The sequence below is a fragment of the Pelodiscus sinensis genome, chromosome 1 (genome assembly GCF_049634645.1).
Source record: "Pelodiscus sinensis isolate JC-2024 chromosome 1, ASM4963464v1, whole genome shotgun sequence".
In the NCBI taxonomy this organism is placed as follows: Eukaryota; Metazoa; Chordata; order Testudines; family Trionychidae; genus Pelodiscus; species Pelodiscus sinensis.
The window spans coordinates 141727383-141746950 of record NC_134711.1 but is presented as its reverse complement, the minus strand read 5'-3'; the positions used below and the strand labels follow the sequence as shown (position 1 = coordinate 141746950).

The 19568-nt window shown below is 43.3% G+C and overlaps 1 protein-coding gene across 6 annotated transcripts in view; it reads left to right on the top strand.

Annotated features, from left to right (window-relative positions):
• STXBP5L (syntaxin binding protein 5L) overlaps window positions 1-16919 on the top strand; it is a 456584-nt gene extending 439665 nt beyond the window's left edge. For all 6 annotated transcript variants that reach the window (XM_075905178.1, XM_075905171.1, XM_075905165.1 and 3 more), the window contains 6 exons: window positions 3549-3788; window positions 5484-5844; window positions 7693-7858; window positions 12793-12904; window positions 13335-13555; window positions 16204-16919. In XM_075905178.1, the coding sequence (XP_075761293.1) occupies window positions 3549-3788; window positions 5484-5844; window positions 7693-7858; window positions 12793-12904; window positions 13335-13555; window positions 16204-16245 (1142 nt within the window). In that variant the 3' untranslated portion in view covers window positions 16246-16919. The remainder of the gene's footprint in view (window positions 1-3548; window positions 3789-5483; window positions 5845-7692; window positions 7859-12792; window positions 12905-13334; window positions 13556-16203) is intronic.
• Window positions 16920-19568: the final 2649 nt, after the last annotated feature.

Genomic DNA, 19568 nt, shown 5'->3' with positions numbered 1-19568 from the left:
TATTACATGAGAGCCTTAAAGAATGAGAATCCATACAGGTCTCCTGTGAATACAAGGACTTCAAGGCCTGCCCAGCAGATATAATTCCCTGTGATTAGGGGCAGTTTACTTGTTTTATTTTGCTCCGTTGAAATGCAGGGAGACTGGGAAAGCTCTGTCTGTCCTAGTTTTGGAGGTATATCAAGGAGTTCATAACCATGAAGAATGAGATGTTGCAGATGGATAGTCCTCTGGTCATCAGAGGGACTTTAGGAGTAAGATTGTCCAGGAGCGAAAGCATTGACTATGGCGGGGAAAAGGCTGTATCAAGTTGGCCATGCTTGCCTAACAATCATAGAAGTGTAGGACTGGAAGGAACTCAACAGGTCACCTGAACTGAAGCAGGACTAAGTAATATCTAGACTAGGTGTTTGTGTAACTTTCTTGTAAAAAGGTTTAGTGCTGGAGATTGCTCAGCTTTCCTAGGTGACTTGCCGTAAGTGCTTACCTGCCCTGACAGGATGTTTTTCCTAATGTCTAACCTAAACTTCAGTTGCTGCGGTTAAAGCCCATTGCTTCTTGACTGGTCATTGGTAGCTAAGGAGATCAATTTATCCTCTTCTTTATAACAGCCTTTTAGATTTTATCATGTCCCCCTCCATTGTCTCTTCTTCAGACTAGACAAACCCATTTTTTAAAATTTTTCCTCATACAGCATATTTTTTAGACCTTTAATCATTCATGTGGCTCCTCTATGGACTTTTTCAAATTTGTCTACATCTTTCCCAAATTATGGTGCCTAGATCTGGACACAAAGCTCAATTTAAGGCCTTATCACTGCTGAGTAGATTGGAAGAACTGCTTGTGATTTTGCCTACAACACTCCTGCTAACAGATGAAGCACACCTCCCTATTAGCAGCCATTGAGCCTGCTGGAAAAGGCTTAGAGGAGTTCAGCTAATTGACTGAGGCAGGTGCTTTTATATCTCACTCAGATAAAAGGGAGTGGCTCTATGAAAAGAGAAAGAGAGCAGATCTACAGTGTGAGAGACCTTGAGGGAGGAGCCCTAGGAACAGCACATCTGAGGAGAGGCCTAACCTGAACTTTATCAGCTGATTATTAAAGCTAAATTCCAAGAAGGGGTGGGGTTTTTACTTGGTTTTAGAGCAGGCTTGGAAGGTCACGTGGTTTTCTTTAAATTATGTGTTTCTATTCAAAAATCTTTCATGACTCCAAAGTTTAAGAGATGTCATGTTGAGCTTTTGAAATTGAATCTGAATATTGTATTTAATGGAAAACAGCACGACATGTTCCCAAAGCGTCCTAAAGATTATACCTGTTAACGTCAGTTCTGCAAAAAGGCATTAGTTAATTGTACCACACAAGCAAGGAACATTTATTCTTATTTAAAGGAAGGAAAAAGTCCTGTGACACATGCAAATAGCACATCATGTATTTTAAACACTCTGCAGGTCGCCTACACAGACTGAGCAGACATATTTGTCCCTTCAGCACCTTTCACAGCCTGAACATCAATATGTTTGCTTTTTACATGCTCTTGTCATTAATACCAGCTATTAAAGGGAAAAATACATATAGCCTGTGCATCGTGTGCGGGAAATGAGGCCCTGGACTACTCTGGGTTGTGGGGTCTGGAACACTTTGCATTAGCCCTCTTTGGTCAGCAACTGGTGCTTTGCTGATGAACATTCTCCAACCCTGTGGCTAGAGTGCGGCAAGATCTGTGAAGGCCTGGGGCACGGCCATTCACAAGGCAGTAGATTCAGTTGTCAGCCACCCCCAGCTTTTATGCAGGCCTGTACAGTAGTGTTGAGTCAAGATCAGACGGCAGCAGTAATACCTGCACTGAGAGTTGAATGTAAACTCGCTGGCTGGGGAGCATATGGAACTTGGAACCTGAACCAGACACAAGTTTCGCTTTAGCGTGGGGGGACTAAAATCCTGCAGTATTGCACAGCTCGGTGTTTCGCAAGGCAATGGCCTCACTCAGCATAGATACTGACCCCTCAGCTTCCAGACCTTAATCTGTATAGCAGTGCTGTGATGTGCGCCTGTCCAGTAATTCTCAGGGGGGTGCTGGCAACTGGCTAATTTCTGCCACTAGTACAGAGGCTTGAGGGGTGGAGAAGGAAATTTAATATCACAGCAGATGCTGCTTGTGGGACAGGGATCCCTAAACGATCACTTCCTCAGGCGAGCAGGAACTGTATATCTGGTAGTATGCTTTAGCTTCTAGCCTCTTGTGTTGCAGAAAAGCACCTGTAACTTTCAGTGTTGTGTTGTAAGCCAGAGTCTGCCTCTACCTCGGTTTAGATAGATTGCAGAGCTGGCCCAAGCCTGTCTTGCAAAGATTACCCTGGGTCGCTGATTTCTTCTTGTTCAGGAAGCACAGTGAAGGCATTAGAGATGAGAGATCAGTAGCAGCAATACTCAGAGTAGGGATATAAGTTACTAGTTGAATCTCTGATAAGCAAAAGCTTAGCTGATTAAACTAAATGTAACATCCCTAACTCAGAGCAGACCAAGCTGTCAGGGAGACTAAGCTGCTGCCTTGGGTACCAAGAAATAAAAAAGAGCCAAAAAGCAACCCCCTTCTACCTGCTGCAGCCATCTCCTGCTCCCTCCCCACATGTCCTAATGCCACACCCAGATCCTTCACTGTGCAGTCCCTTCTCAGATGCTTGGTCTGATGATAGACAAGGCTGAGTGAGCATAACCCTAATCCCGTGATGTCCAACCAGTTCTGGCTATAGCAAACTAGTCACTCTCAGCTGGCCAAATAGCCACATGTGGTTGGCATGTTGGACACCATGGCCCTGATCGGTGCCTTCAACACCCTCCGGGAAGGGTTGGGAAGAGGCCCCTTTCCTTTGAGAAATGCCTAGTGAGTTTGGTGTGGGGCAAGTGTGCGTGTCTATTTCTAAGTGGCGGTCACAGCAGCCTCTAAAGACACACACAAAAGCTATGTGTGGTCCAACCCTGTGGTGTGGAGTTGGTTGAGGAGCAGAGCAACTTTCTCACTCCACTGTATGGGGAGTGAGAGGTGATTTGGGGGGCAAGGGCCTGAAATGCCTGAAATGGGCCAGTTCAAGGGTCAGTGCCTCCTCCCAGCTGCCAAGAACATCCCAGACTAAGGAGGGGTACTCCACACATAGCTATAGCAGTGTTTGGTGCAAGGCAAAGGGCATGTGCAACAGGACAGTGATGCTGGCACCAAGCCCTCATTTCATGTCCTGTAATAGGGTACATGATTTAATTTTAAATACACTGGTAATATGAGAGTCTAGGAGAGATCCCTTGAGCAGATTCCAGTTAGCTTCTGATGATCTCTGTAATTAGCAGCTACTTGGAACAGGTTGATTTGTCTGGAGAGGTCTCACGGTTGTTTATGCACCGGAAGAAAATTAAGACCATGCAAGTATCAAATAGTTCCCATAGACCATAACAAGTCAGTGATGTCCACGTACAACATTTTCATTTGGTTTGTGTCCGTGCTCCAGCCCAGCCAGTTCATATGTGCTCGATTGTATTTACCTTATTTAAACAGAAAACCGGGAAAACACCTTCAGCCGTTCCCGAAGCTCTAGTGTCTCCAGTATCGACAAGGAGTCTAAGGAAGCAATTACAGCTTTGTACTTTATGGAAACCTTTGCACGGAAGAATGACTCTACTGTCTCCCCCTGTCTGTGGGTTGGAACAGGCCTCGGTATGGTCTTAATCATCTCCCTTAATCTGCCTGCTACTGAGGAATTAAGGCAGACAGAACCGGTCATGGTGTCTCCAAGTGGTAAGAGTTTCTGTCTGCTTTCCTGTTCTTTGTCTGTCTCTGTAGCAGGGTAGGATATAAATATCTGCTTTTATCGGGTTTTTCTGACCAAAATCTCTCATGTAGTGAATATTAACCCACTCATTATACTGAGTGCACAGAGGGATATAAAGAGGTGATTGTAACATTGATAGATGTAATTTAGAGACCTAGGGCTGTCTGTTTTATCAAAGGTAAAGATTAGATCTTACCTAGAGCGCCGCACATTCCTTGTAAGATCCTGGAAACGAGACTTTTTTCAGACTGGAAAAATAGTTTCCACCTGGGAAAGTGTATTTAGGATTCCCTTGAATGTATTAAGAATTTGATGTATCATGTGGCAACAGAAATGTCAATAAATTCCAGTAGAAGGTATTTTTAGGTGTAGACACAGTGATTAGCACAACTAGTTATTTTCACATTAAAAAGCCTTCATAAACCTTAACTAATTATTCCTTCCCTGTGACATAGGGAGCTGCTCCCATTTCTGCACGAGGCAACAGGCATAGACAATAAACGACTTGGCCAATGTTAAGAGGGAGCCAGTATTAAAGAACTCAGGAAGTCCTGCCTTCTAGCCCTGTGCACTGATCCCACAGACAGGCCTCTCTCTTAGAGCAGTGCTAGCTTTCAGCACAAACCTGCAGCTGTTTGTAACAGTAGTGGCAGAATAAACTAAGCCTTACTTTTGCACCAAGGTACAATTATGAGGCAGTTATGGACACTGAGGAAGCCATGCCATGAGAGTAGAAATAAGGGCAGAGAACAAATGAGACTGGGTTTTGGAAAATACAAATTAATACATGTGAGGAGCAACAATTGCAAGTACATATACTAAATGGCAGGGGGAACCGCAGAAAGCAGAGACGCCTAGAGCTAGCAGTAGGCAGCAGATTAGTCATGAGTTTGAAGATATGGCTGGGAAACGAGGCCAGTATAATTTTGAAGAGCATAGACAAAAGTATTTTGTCACTGAGCATAGAGGTTGTAGTCCTCCTACGTACAGTTCTGATCCAGCCACAGCTGGAATAGTGTGATCAGGTTGGGGGTGTCATTGCCAGAGAAACAAGAGGGAGGTAATGATGGCAGGTAAAGGGTATAATTTACAGCAAAATATTGAACGATACATACCACATCTTGGCTAAGTTACAGGGGATACCGGAGGGGTGTAAACACCACGGAGGGACAGGATGTATTACCAATTTTAAGGGGCGCTAACTAGGAAGAGTGGGAGGAAATTTAGATGTAAGGAACTGTAGTTTATATTTCACAAGAAAAGGATAGGAGCCACCTCAGTTGCATGTTTAAACCCAGACTTGGATAAACACTAGAAATTGCTCTGTAAAGAATAACCCTACTGGTAATAGAATGGTCTGTAATCAGCCATTTTTATCTCTCAATTCTATTTTATATTGAATTTTTATTGAATGTTGCCTGAAATATTTTCAATAACTGGCTCACCATCTCTGCATGGCTGCAAAAATATTTCATTTGAAGCAAAAAATTACTTGGTGCAGTTGGCTGTGCAGCTTTTTAGCTTACTTGGGCTCAGATGTCCTGTAGTATCCATAAAGGGAAAACTGGGATGCAAAACAGGCTATGAGACATATGTACTATTAGTGACCACTGGATTTTTTGGAAAAGCATATGCCAAAGCTAGAGAATTGTATTTTACAGGTACAGTTCTGACGCTGAAGGGAGCAGTGCTGACTTTTTCATGCCTGGACTGCATGGGAGCATTGATACATCCACCCTATGAAGTATGGAGGGACCCAAACAGCATAGAAGATAATGAAAAAATGAGAAAAAGGAAACTCGTCATGCATTCTCCTTCCTCTTCTCAGGATATGGGAGATTATCAGTTTGCGGTCATCTGCTCAGAAAAACAAGCCAAAGTTTTCTCTCTGCCTTCCCAGACATGCCTCTATGTTCACAACATCACAGAAACGTCCTTTCTACTGCGAGCAGATGTGGTGACCCTGTGTAATAGCATTTGCCTGGCTTGCTTTTGTGCCAATGGGCATATAATGACAATGAGGTACTTCCTTAACTTATCTGCATCTGATGAAGTGGGTCTTCGCCCATGATAGCTTATGCTCCAATACATCTGTTAGTCTATAAGGTGCTACAGGACTACTTGTCGCCTTAACTAATCATTTGTCAAAATTGTAAAAAGCAACAAAGCTAGGTTGTAAAGGGGAGCAGGATGAACAGTGGATTCACTCTCCATGTGCAATCTGCTGGAATGGGCAGCTAAGCTTCTTTTTATTATGTACACATGTAAAGCAAGATGAGTACAGCTTTACTCTGCTATACAAGTTCTCTGAGTTAGCAGTCCTCACCATACAGTCCCAGGCTCTCTCTGACAGCAATTGCATCGGAGAACCAACACTCATTGGGAGTGTCTAGACTACAAGGTTTTTTCAAAAAAACTTCCCCTGCGTCTAGACTGTTGCCGCATTCTTTTGAAAGTAAATCGAAAGAACGTGGCAGTTTTTTCGACCGCAGAAAACCTGATTGTATGAGGAATAACACCTTTTTTCGAAAGTGCTCTTTTAAAAAAAGGCGCTATTTAACACAAACTGTGCTTTTTTTGAAAGAGAGCATCCAGACTGCCTGGGTGCTCTCTTTTGAAAAAGCGGCTTGCTTTTTCGAAAGTACTGGTTATAGTCTATCTTTCGAAAAAGGCTTGTAGTCTAGATGTAGCCAGAATGACTGAAGTTGTAGAATAATTTCCATGCAACCCATCTCTCTTCAGTCATTTGTAACTGTCTGCTTTCATCTTTGGGACAAATCACTTCCAAGTCTGGTTTCACTCACATATGTTAAATGATTGTGGAACTCAATATATCTTTCGCTACACTGTTAAAAAGGAATCTTATGAATTCTCTTTTGGAGAGCTCCTCAATCAGAATTGCCAAGTTAGAAAGTTGAAAGGTGGCAATAAAGCAGCAGTGCCAATGAGAGCTGTATCCAACACTGGATTGGATTTAACCAAACTCTGACCTTTGAAAACCACACGTTGCATGTTCTGTGGCTTTTTTTTTCTTGCCACGGGGTCTTTAGGATCCTCCAGGGCTAAGTAGCAGTTGAGCAGGATTTAAGAATTTGAATGGTATGACGACGCGTCGGGGAGCCCCTCACCCTGCACCCTCATTTGCAGCCTGATGAGACTCCGCCAGCCAGTAGAATAGAAAGGGCTTATTGCTTCTCCGAGATACAGCACAACACAGCACAGCCTCGATGCTGACATAGGAGCCAGGGCAGACAGCCTTAGTCTTCTTGGGGGAAAGAGGTTTACAGGCCCCTCACCCTCCCTCCCTCTCCCCTGTATTGGTCTGTCTGCTTTTTTCATGCTTCCCCCAGCCAGGATTGACCCGCTCCCAGACCCTGCCCTCCAGCCAGATCGCCATCTCCGCCTCCCTTCCTTTGTCTCTCCTGGGAAGAGCCTTGTTAACTGCTCAGGCTGGTACTTAGGTGTCTGGGCCAATACACATGTGGGGTGAGTCAGCGGGAATCACAGCCAGGTGGGGACACCGGGTAGCAAAGCAGACAGCCCCCCCACTATGCCACACATGGGAACTTAATGGACTTCAGCTGCCTAACTTGGCAGCTTTGTGTCCTATTCCTTTTGTGGAGCTAGCCCTAAAATCCTATCTTTGTCATTGAAGTTCTCTCTGAGACCAATACACAGAGGGAACAGATCTATGAAGTGGGAAGGTGCCATTTACTGTAGTGCATTTAAGAGTAAGACTGCAATGTAAATACCATTGCATTTCCAGCTCTATATGGAAAATATTAAGTTACCAGTGGGTTTGAATCCTAGACTAGAATCAAAGCATTTTCTCTAAATCCCAACATAACACTGTTATCTGTTTCTCTTCAGTTTGCCCAGCCTTCGCCCAATGCTGGATGTCAACTATTTGCCTGTAACAGACATGAGGATAGCACGGACATTTTGTTTCACCAATGAAGGGCAAGCTTTGTATCTCAGCTCTCCCACAGAGATCCAGCGACTGACCTACAGCCAGGAGATGTGTGACAATCTCCAGGTAGGGCCTGTAAATGTAAACAGCAAACATACTGCTTAGTTTTCTTATTGTGGAGAAGTCTTTGGTGCACTAATGGCCTCCCATTATCAGATCCATGCTTCCTACAGAGGAAGGCTGTATGTTTTTAGCACTTCTAAGCCACCCTTCCATCACTGCCTTAATCACATTAGCTTACACTATTCTCAGACTTTCAAGTGTAACACCATGTCCTCCATTTTAAAATCTAGTGCAACCTGTTCCAGATAATCTTCATTAAATCCAGTACATTCTTATTTTTAATTTGGAATCTGAAACTTCCCATAAAATAGCAAAGATTTCGCAGGATTTTTTTTTTTAACATTTGCAATTTCTTGCAAGGAAAATGTTAATTTACATCAACATTTCCAAAGAGAAGCAATTTTTCAGGAGAAAAACTATATTTGGAAGGAGTAAAATGGAAAAAGAAATACTTAGTGGCATAGTGTCATTGTCTAATGCTTTGATCCTTTAATGTGCACATTCCTTGTGTTAAGCCTATGAAAGAATGTAGATCATTAACACAAAATTTTATCAGCTAAATATGGGGGAAGCAAAAGAGAGAGACTTCTAAAACCAGATTTGTTCCCAAAGAGCAAATGGTGCATGTGTAAGCAATCAATTCATCTGAATAGTTATCTTTTACTAGTAGGTTTCTCAAGGTGACAACACTTATTGCTCTTCTAAGCTTAGCAGAAGTTAGTTAAATAGATTTAATTAATTAAACGTTAGTTTTAAATGGTTAAAAATGGTAAGAAGTTGAACAGTGGCATTATGGCCAGCAGATGTGTCAGGCATTAATTTTAATGTAAGATGTGATCTAGTGTGAAACTTCTGTGAGAAGGCAGTTTTTTTGTTTTTTTTAAGTGAATCAGTGCTAGCTTGACAATCTTATAGATGGAAAGTGTTTATTTGTAGCACAGGAAAGTGTCAGCAGCTGCAACAGCAGGCCACACCTCCCATGTGCACACCATACACCCCATGTATACCACAGGCTTGTCCTAAAAGAAAAAAACGTTATTTACCTCTCATAACTGTTCTTTCAGATGTGTTGCTCATGTCCATTCCAGTTAGGTGTGTATGCGCTGCATGCATCAATTCTGGAGCTTTTTTTATATAAGAACGGCCATACTGGTTCAGACCAAAGGTCCATCTAGCCCATCTATCCTGTCTGCCAACAATGGCCAATGCCAGAGGCCCCAGAGGGAGGAAACACAACAGGTAATCCTCACGTGATCCCTTTCCTGTCACCCATTTACAGACAAACAGTGGCTAGGGACACCATTCCTACCCAGCCTGGCTAATAGCCATTGATAGACCTAACCTCCATGAATCTATCTAGCTCTTTTTTGAACCCTATTAAAGTCCTGGTCTTCACAACATCTTCTGGCAAGGAGTTCCAGCGGTTGACTGTGCGCTGAGTGAAGAAAAACTTCCTCTTGTTTGTTTTAAACCTTCTGCCAATTATGTAATTTCATTTGGTGACCCCTAGTTCTTATATTGTGGGAATAAGTAAATAACTTTCCTTATTCACTTTTTCCATACTAGTCATGATTTTCTAGACCTCTATCATATCTCCCCTTAGTCTTCACTTTTCTAAGTTGAAAAGGCCAAGTCTTTTAAATCTCTCTTCATATGGGACCCATTCTAAACCCTAATCATTTTTTTGCCCTTTTCTGAACCTTTTTCAATGCCAATATATCTTTTTTGAGATGAGACGACCACATCTGTTCACGGTATTTCAGATGTGGGCGTACCATGGTTTTATATAGAGGCAATCAGATATTTTCTGTCTTATTCACTATCCCTTTTTAAATGATCCCTAACATTCTATCTGCTTTTTTGATCGCCACTGCACACTCAGTGGATGTTTTCAGAGAACTATCCATAATGACTCCAAGATCTCTCTCTTGAATAGTTGTAGCCAAATTAATCCCCATCACATTGTATGTATAGTTGGGATTATTTTTTCCAATGTGCATTAAATGTAGCATTGATAAATGTAAAGTAATTTGCCATTTTGTTGCCCAATCACTTAGTGTGGTGAGATCTTTCTGAAGCTCTTCATGGTCTGCTTTGATCTTAACTATCTTGAGCAGTTTGGTATCATCTGCGAATTTTGACACCTCACTGTTTACCACTTTCTCTAGATCATTTATAAGTAAGTTGAATAGGATGGGTCCCGGGACAGACTGTTGGGGGATCCCACTAGTTACCTCTTTCCACTCTGAAAACTTACCATTTATTTCAACTGTTTCCTGTCTTTTAACCAGTTATCAATCCATGAAAGGACCTTCCCTCTTATCCCATGACAGCTTTCTTTACTTAAGAGCTTTTAGTAAGGGACCTTGTCAAAGGCTTCCTGGAAATCTAGGTATACACTACATCCACTGGATCTCCCTTGTCCACGTTAGTTGACCTCCTCAAAGAACTCTAGCAAATTAGTAAGACATGATTTCCCTTTACAGAATCCATGCTGACTTCCCCCAACAAATTATGTTCTTCTATGTGTCTGACAATTTTATTCTTTACTATAGTTTCAGCTAATTTGCCTGGTACTGACGTTAGACTAATTGTCACAATCACCAGGAGGGGAGAGACAAAAGGGGGAAAACTCCCCAACAGCTAATTACCTACTCAGCAAACTATTTACAGCTAACTAAAAAACTTTGAACTAATGCTAACTACTATATACAGAAAGCGGTGGGTTGGACTATCAGGTAGTCAGGCGCTCCAGCTTACCGTCACAAGAGGTAAGGAGGAACTGAGGGGGTGGAGGAACAGCAGGGGTTTATATGCAACAATATAGCAAGGCGACTCCAGGGTGCTCCCTGGCTGGGCCAGTAGGTACTGCTGAGGGGCAAAAAAGCTCCAGAATCCATACATGCGGCGTGCATACACCTAACTGGAATGGACATGAACAAGAACTCGAAGGAGAACCACCTTATTGGTACAAAGAGGAGGTCAGCAGTATTTTTAGTCTTTGAGTAGTTCCTGTCCCCTAACACTTGACCAAGCCCATAAACTGCCAGTAATGGTGGTAACTTCTGGTTACTATTAAGTTGAGCCAGATTTGAAGCAGGTCAGTACTTGGCCATAATATGACCCTGTTCCAGGACAGTAAAGTCCTGATATGCTGCTCAGGTTGAAAGATCTGTTTTAAAATGTTATGACGGCTTAAAAAGATATGGTGCTTGGTAGCTGCATGGATCTAACTGAAGGTAAAGTGCATCAGCGCAATTTCTGTTCCTTCCCTAATGTGTTTATTTTACTCTAAAAGTAAATGCAAGCCCCACTCTCCACATTAATCCAGCTTCCCCAGCATTCAGACAGTGGGCTAGCAGGACAGGCATTCTGAGTTAGATTATACACCATTAAGAGTCAACAAAAAGGGATTAAGATGTGCTTTTGAATTATTTACCATAGTTTTCACAACTGTGATACCGCCCTTTATTTGCAGGTGGGAAAAGCTTCTTGTGTTGCATTAGACCATCTGCGTAGCTGCTGTGTGTTAATGTAAAAGTCATTTATACTAAGCGAAAGCTAGTTCATCGTGTTAGATTTTTTTTTATACTCTGAAGAGCATTGAAGGAAGTGACATATGTGCGGTTGTTGGGGAAGGACCATTAGCGGTGGAAAAAAAGGAAATAAGTTTGAGGTTGTCTAATTAGCAGAGTACCAGGCTGCCAACATGGTAAGTTACATGGTATAACTGGCATTTGGTAGTCCATGGGAATGTGTTGAGCAGCAAAACTCATCACGCAGTGCTGGCATTTTCAGCACTGAAGAATTGTGATGGGGAATGAGTATTGCAGCCAGGCTTGGGTCCTCTAGAGAGGAAGAGGATTTGAAGTGATGGTTTCCAAATTATTGGAAGGACTCTAAAAATACATCACTGGAGATGGGTTAGACTTGTGTTAGCCCAAGTAAGGGAATAAGGCTCTTACCTCTTAGCACTGCTGCACTCCCACCACTCACATCATAGTTTCTTCACAGAGAGAAACAGCACGGGCTTTATATACACCTGGTATTCCCCTCATGAGCCAGTGGGAGGAGCATGGGCAGAGAGCCAGGGTTTCACCCACCCTGACGTACCAAGTGACCGAGCAATAGTATTAATGTGCTGAAGCCATTGCCTGACCCTAGCAGGTTGCAAATAAATTTGAAAGCTTGATTTATTCCTAAATACCCACTAATCTGAGGGATACAGGTGTCAGCTCTGTGGGGGCAGGACCATGTTTTCAGATGTGTATGTCAGTGTCTGTCTCACTGCTATTGCTGTGTAAATAGCAAAATTAAGTGGGAGGTAGATACAGCTAGCATCCAGAGATGAGCTCTCGGAGGGAAGCCAGTGGCCTTTTATAAAAATCACTTCCTGTCAGTAAGCATCTTTGTTTTCTCTTTGCAAAGTATTGACACTCTGGTTGCCTGAATAATCACTAGTGCAAAACACATAATTCATGAGTCATTTCTTCAACAGTTTTATTTCTTCTGCTGCTCACCCACTGATTGTGATTTCTTGATTTTTAGTCTACATTTGCAATGAGCGCACTAAGTAAAAATTCCCCCCAATCATAAAATATGGACCTACAAGAGGAATGAATGAAAACTAATTTTTTAAAAATGAGAGTGGATTTGGTTGGAAATTTTATTTGCACGATTGACCCTGCTCTAGTAATAACCGGACATCAGATGCTTAACATCGTACTCTCCATATTATGAGGATTTTTTTAAGAATTGACTTAAAAATAGTCAAATATTGTCCCTGCTAGCCCTGGGTTTGCAGTACAAGCTGAATTCAGCCTTGTATTTTCAACATCTGATGTCAATGATTCTTTATTCTACCTCAGACAGTTAAGGTAAATGACAGTCTTCATCCTTCTAGTGCCTCACATTTTCTTCTGTCTGATTTTGGTTAGGACATGCTTGGGGATTTGTTTACCCCAGTGGAAACACCAGAAGCCCAGAACAGAGGCTTTCTCAAGGGGCTGTTTGGAGGAAGCGGGCAGACCTTTGACAGAGAAGAGCTGTGTAAGTGATTCTTACTGAAACTAATGGTCAGAAGACATAGAACAGCTAACCCTATACAAGGGCTCCCCATGTAATCTAGGAAAGAAGGAATGTTAAAAATGTTAAAGGTAACAGTATGAGGGAGGGCAGAGAATTTGTCCCAGGAGCTGCTATGAGGAGCAAGAGCTTGATCTTTGAGCCTTGTTTCTGTCTACTCAAAATGTTTCCTTACTCCCCAGTGAGAGCAAGTGAACAATAAAATAAGCCCCATTTCTGCCACTGCTGAAGTGGGCACTAGTATCAAACCTACCTGGATAGTTTGAGGCAATTTTTATGTACCACAGTACACCTCCAGATAACAGCAAGGGAGTGAGGAACTGGCAATGAACGTTCTAGTTATCAGTGGGGGAATGCGCTAACTCCCACCTAAGCATCCACTTTCCCTGTGCAGTTGGTGAGGCTTCAGCAGGAAAAGCCTCTCGGAGTCTGGCTCAGCACATCCCTGGCTCGGGTGGAATCGAGGGTATGAAAGGAGCTGCAGGAGGGGTAATTGGAGACTTGGCTCGTGCACGCCTCGCCCTTGATGAGAGAGGACAGAGACTGGGAGAACTGGATGAAAAAACAGCAGGCATGATGACTAGTGCAGAGGCGTTTTCCAAACATGCACATGAGGTATGGATCATACACGTACACAAATGGAGAGAGCTCACTCTAACCTGGGTTATCCAAAGTTAAGAAAGCTGAACCTCCTTCAGGAAAATTAACCCAATCACAGTTCCCCCAGGGATTGTCACCTTAATTTATACAGCACTCTCCCCAACACATTGGGGAAAAATGGTGTAGATCTTCATTATGTGACACTTCCTCTTCTTTCCTACATGCCTTGACAAGCTGCAAAATACCATTTTCATCTGCACCAATTAAAATGAATGGGGCAGTTTCCCACCTCAGAGCTATTATTTCAGGCTCTCTGCAAAGTCAGGCAGCCATTTACTTTGGTTACACTTAACTCCACATTTCTTAGAGGTTAAGGTGGAAAGGGATGGCCAGAGCATCGAAACGGGGGTGGGCAATAATTTTTGGCCCGGGGCCACCCTTCGAAGGGGCGGGGCCTTAATGGGAAGGGGCGGGACTACCCACCCCCAGACCATGATTGGTCTGAGGGTGGGGGGGAGCCCCTTTACCCCCCCCTTCCCACTAGGCACTCATGCCCTGGAAGAGGCTTAGTACGCTCCCCCACCTCCAAGCCAATCAGGGGCTGGGGGCGTGGGAAGCCTTCTCCCACCCTGCAAGGAACATGTGACACTTTGAAGTGCTGCGGACTTCAAAAAGCTTCATGCAGCTCTCCCACTCCCAGGCCCTGATTGGCCTGGGGAGCACATGAAGCCTCCTCCGCTCTCTCCCCCGCCCCGTGAGTAGTGTGTGGCACTTCAAAGCCCCACAAAGCTTTTGACACTCTGCCCCCGCCCTGCGAGTATCGCAGGAGCAGAGCAGAGAAGGCTTCGGGTGCTCCCCTGCCCCCAGGCCTTAATTGGCCTGGGGGCAGGCGAGCAGCAGGGCCTCTGCAGGCCGGATCTACCTGCTTGGTGGGCCGCATTCGGCCCACGTAGGCCCTTTTGCCCACCCCTGTTCTAAGCTCACCAAAAGGCCATTACATCAAAGGCCATTACATTTCACCTGAGTATTCTTATATTAAGTTCAAAGACTTCAGTTGGACCAAAACATTTCAGTACTCAGGAAATGAACCTGCGGGTCATGAACAGAACAGAGGAGAGCCAAGGTGTCACCAATGCCTGAAGCTTTCAGTGTTTTCTTCATAAACAAGTGTCTTTCAAAACTGCTGCCATCACCCCGTTTGTTCTCAGTGGGATGGAAACTACAAAGTGCCCTCAGTTAAGACCATGACCTTCATTCATTGACAACTCTCACCCTTCTTTGCAGGCAAAATAGGGGCCTCAACCCCTTGGGGCTAATAGGAGAGAAGGGCAATACTCACAAATTGCTAAAAAAAATGTACTTGCCTGTCGCTCCTTCCAGTGATGAGCAATAACAGGAGAAGGAGAAACAGTATAATCATGGGTGTCTTGTGGCTCAGACAAGGGAAGGCTCTGGCCATGCCCACCCTCAGAGTGCCTGTTATAGGTGTTCTGGCTGGGGGAGGAGAAAAGTGTTGCTTCCCACAGCGCCCACCCTCCTGGTGCTCCTGGCCAGGGAGGCTGGAACCACCTCCTCCCCTCCCCTAGTGCTACAGGAGCCATGCACCCCTTCCCTATCTGTGCTCCTGAGAGGCTGAGAGCCTCAACATGCTGCCCTGCTTCTCCACCCCTCTTGGTGCTCCTGGGAGGCTGGGGAGCATGTGGCACATTGCCCTGCTTCTCCAGGAGGCTGGGGAAGACTCAGTGTGCTGCCCTACTTACTTTCCTCCCCAGGGGGCAGGGTCTCTGCAGAGGATGGGGCTGTAGGTGGAGCTGGGGGGCCCTGCCACCCCCAAACTCAGCTGCACCAACCGCCCATTAGTATAATAAAACCTGCTTGTAGAAAAGGCTGAACTGAAACTAGGGTGTATCACACGTGTATATCTATATTCAGGGGAACAAACGGGGGGCTTTGGGAAACTGGAATGGGGGCATGATCTTAGTGTTTCCTCTAAAAACAACACTTTGCCAGAAGATGACATTGCAGTTTAACATGCTTAGTCCTAAATTTAGGGATCAACTAAAAAGATGAGTAAGTACATTAAGGAATAGTTAACTAGAATAATGATTCCAATTGTCTGCACAGCTGGATAACCACCCACCCCAGGGAGAATGTTTATTTGTATTTGGTTTATTTTAGTTTTTCTATTGGCTGTTAAAACATGAGGCTAAACTACTCAAGGAGATGCATAGAGGTACTGACAGATGGTATTTGAGAGGCACCTACCATACCCAGTGCCTCAGAGTCCTACTTTGCCTTATGCAGACACCAGTGTGCTAAAGTAGGAATTCCATGAGGAGTGTCTCTTCCATGACCTAGGGGGAAATAATTAAGTGTTTCAACTCCACAAAGAATATTATGACAGAGGAAAAAAAGGGGCGGAAGAGAGTATTTCACAGAAGAAAAGGGCAGTGACATGTTTAGCAAAACACAACCTTCTACGGTTTGCTCCAAATTTTCTGCTTCAATATGAAGTCCATGACAATTAATGGAGCTACTTCATTTGTGGTACACCACCACCAGCTCACCAGAGTTCTGCCACATTAATGTGGCATAACACGTTGCCATCAGCAAAACACATTTATGTATCTAATTTTCATTTTGCTTATTTTCCATCCCTGTAGTTGATGCTGAAATATAAGGACAAGAAATGGTACCAGTTTTAGACTGCTGCTTGACTTTCATGAGAACACTATTCAGGGAAGCGGAACTTATTCCCAGCACTGGCCAGAAGCAAAACTTTCTCCTAGGAAATGTTTTCTTGTTTGTTTGGATTCACCACAACCAGGGAGTCAAGGAGAAGTTTTACAACCCACAAGATGGAGCCTAGACTTGTATTGGTCTTTTAGTCAAAATACCTGGGCCATGGTGTAGTAAATCTTTTCTCAGAAGCAACTGAACAGTCATGTTGGCATGTAGCTTTTTTTCAGAAGCTCTAGGAATGAACGGTGGAGAGTGTGTCTGATTAAAAATATCTTGTACAAACTAGAATGTTAATGCACTTATTTAAAAAAAATTTTTTGCATGACTGACATCTTAAAACAAAAAGACAGCATGTTGTGACCGAAGAATAAGGGATTTATTTCTATGCTGAGCCAAATAAATAAATAAAAGCAAAGCAAAAACCTTTATTTTTTAAAAACTACACTATAAATAGTCAGTACATGTCAAGCATGGGGGCTGCTGATACTCAACAGAAAAATTAGATGAGTTGCATTTTCTTAGTTGCTGCTAGTTCTTTTTCTTAGCTTGAAATCAGTGCAATTTAATTCCTGTCCAAAGAATTAAACTAACATCCAAATGCTTTATTTAGAGTTTGTGAAGGAGCTAATTGGGGGATGTTACTCTTTACCATCCAAAGAGTGCAAGCAATGCCTTCCATAAATACTAATTTTCTGAAAGAAGTGTACAGAGTCTAGATACCTCTGAAGCATCCTGGGGAGCGGGAGGGGTGCTGTGACATGTCACCCCAGAAGTGTGTGACTCACTCTGATGCCTTGGCTTCTGCCCCCAATATTAGAAGCTGAAGAGAAGGTGAGTTATTAATTTCGGGTACGTCTAGACTACATGCCTCTGGCGACAGAGGCATATAGATTAGGCTACCTGGCATAGGACAATGAAGTGGCAATTTAAATAATTGCTGCTTCATTTACATTAAATGGCTGCCACACTGAGCTGATCAGCTGTTTGTTGGCTCAGCATGGTAGTCTGGATGCTCCACGGTCGACATCAAGGGCATTTGTCGACCTCCCAAGTAAACCTCATCCCAAAGGCATGTAGTTTAGATGTACCCTTATTGAATTAAACTGAATAAAATAAAGGGAGCAGTGGATCAAGCAGCCAGATCCCCCCCAAACTCAGAGACTTCAGCAGCTTAAAGGAACAAGTTTCCTTTCACATTGCACTGAAGTGATGCTAAGTGCCCCAATTTGTAGCTTAAACCTGTTACCATTGTGATCTTCAGCCAGCCAACTTTAAAGCCCCCTGTATGTAATTTTAAATACACCAGACAAGACAGTGGAGAAACTAGTCTATCACCACTTGAAATCTCTGTAAAACATTTCCACAGCACTGAATGACTGGAGAATGCAGTAGCACATTGTCTACTTTGCACAAGTGTAAATACCTACAGAAGGTGCAAGGTACAGGGGAAGTAGGCTGTTTATATCAGGAAAGTTGCTGCCATGGAGCTTGCTGCTTTCCACCACGTGCTTTAATTTTCTTCATTTTGCAGATACTATCAGATCGTTTTCACAGCAGTGTACCATGATGTATTTGCGTGATCAGAATTACAGTTACCTTCTCCAGGTCAGTTCTATTCCTCTACATCAGCATAATTTCAAAGTAATCAACTTTCAGATGGAGTCTAAAATTAGCTTGGGAGCAAAGTGCCAAGTTCTGGTTTGCCGGTAACTATGCATAAGTACAAACTAAAGGAATGAGGGAGAGACCTGTTGCATCAGGTGAATTCATTTGGAAGGAAAATGGTCTGAGAAAGCAACTGAAGTTGGTGCCCTCCCAAATAGCTGTGGCTATCAATCAATCAGATTTGCTTTAACTTCATACATGTGTGTATCTTGACAGTGTAATACATATTCTTGACCACAAGCCACTGCTTTGGATTCTGCATTTCCACAGGAAGCAATCAATGCTAACTAACTCCTTTCTGATATTGTCTCTGATTTTAGTGGTAGGGTAGGTGCTCACTGGCAAAAACATCTAGGCTAGCCACCATTTTTTGCAGAAGAGGCTCTTCTGCAAAAATGGCTCATTAGGTATGCAAATGAGGCTCGGTGATAGTCCACGCTTAGCCTCATTTGCATATTTCTTGTGCAAGAAGCTGCAAGTGTAGACCTAGTCCTAGTGTATTGCTAATTCAGCTCTATTTTAGATATAGTTGTTGGACTCCAGACTCTGGCATCACAAGCTGTGAGAGTTAAGGTTAAACTGTTATGGCTCAGTATGAATTTTTTGCTATGTGTCATTTTAGCCTTGCCTACACCAAAATTTAAACAGCTTTGACAGTTATAGGCCTCTAATAGGGGCTAAGACAGCTCTGGTGTGAATCACCTGTTCACTCTACATGTGCTCTGGCCTATAGTTAATCTAATAATCTAGGCAATATTAGCATTACTGACACCTTAAAGAGGATATGTTCCCTAACTTATCTGCAAGACTAGAGAAGAGATTTAAACTGTCACTAGGTACAGTCAGAACAAATAGGTAAAGATTCAAGCTGGAACTTATTCTACCAGGGCCCTGAGTTTATTCTGTAATTTACCCCCCCCCCCCCCCCACTTGTTTCTATACCAATATAACCAGCAACACAGATATTCCTGGTTCAAATGTAGAGCCGCGTAAACCACCTCAACTGGCTTCAATGGAAGTTTCCATTGCAGTTCAACAATAGGCTGCAATATCTATAAATGCATCACAAGTGACAGTGTGGACAGACTCCTGGGATGCTTGGTATGTGCTTAGGATAGTGCTAGTTCTCTATTAGAGTGTAGAAATTCTTGGCTTGCTTATTCCTCTTTTAGGCAGAAGTGTTGCTCTAGCATCATTTCAGCCTGTGCTCATCAATAAAATGGGAGCCTCCTTAGATAGTGTAGAGCTGCCCTCAGTGACCTCCAGCATTTAGCTCAGGATATTGATTTAACTTACACCACTTCAGTTACATGACTAACATAACTGAAGTCAACGTTGTTAGACCCACTTACCATTAGGACTCCAATGGGAAAGTGTCTTCCATCTACCTCCCCAAGAAGCATAAGGGAAGTTGACTATACAAAATTGAAAGGAGCGTGCTCTCCCATCCATTTAGTATGTCTTCACCAGACTGGCTAAATTGGCAGTGCTGCAATGGATGCAGTGAGTGTCAATCTACCAGCATTTGAAGACATACTCCGTCATGAAGCAGTTGCACAAGTCATCTTAATTATTCAGTAGCTACAGCCTGCAGAGAGAAATATGCCTCCAGTAGGTCATT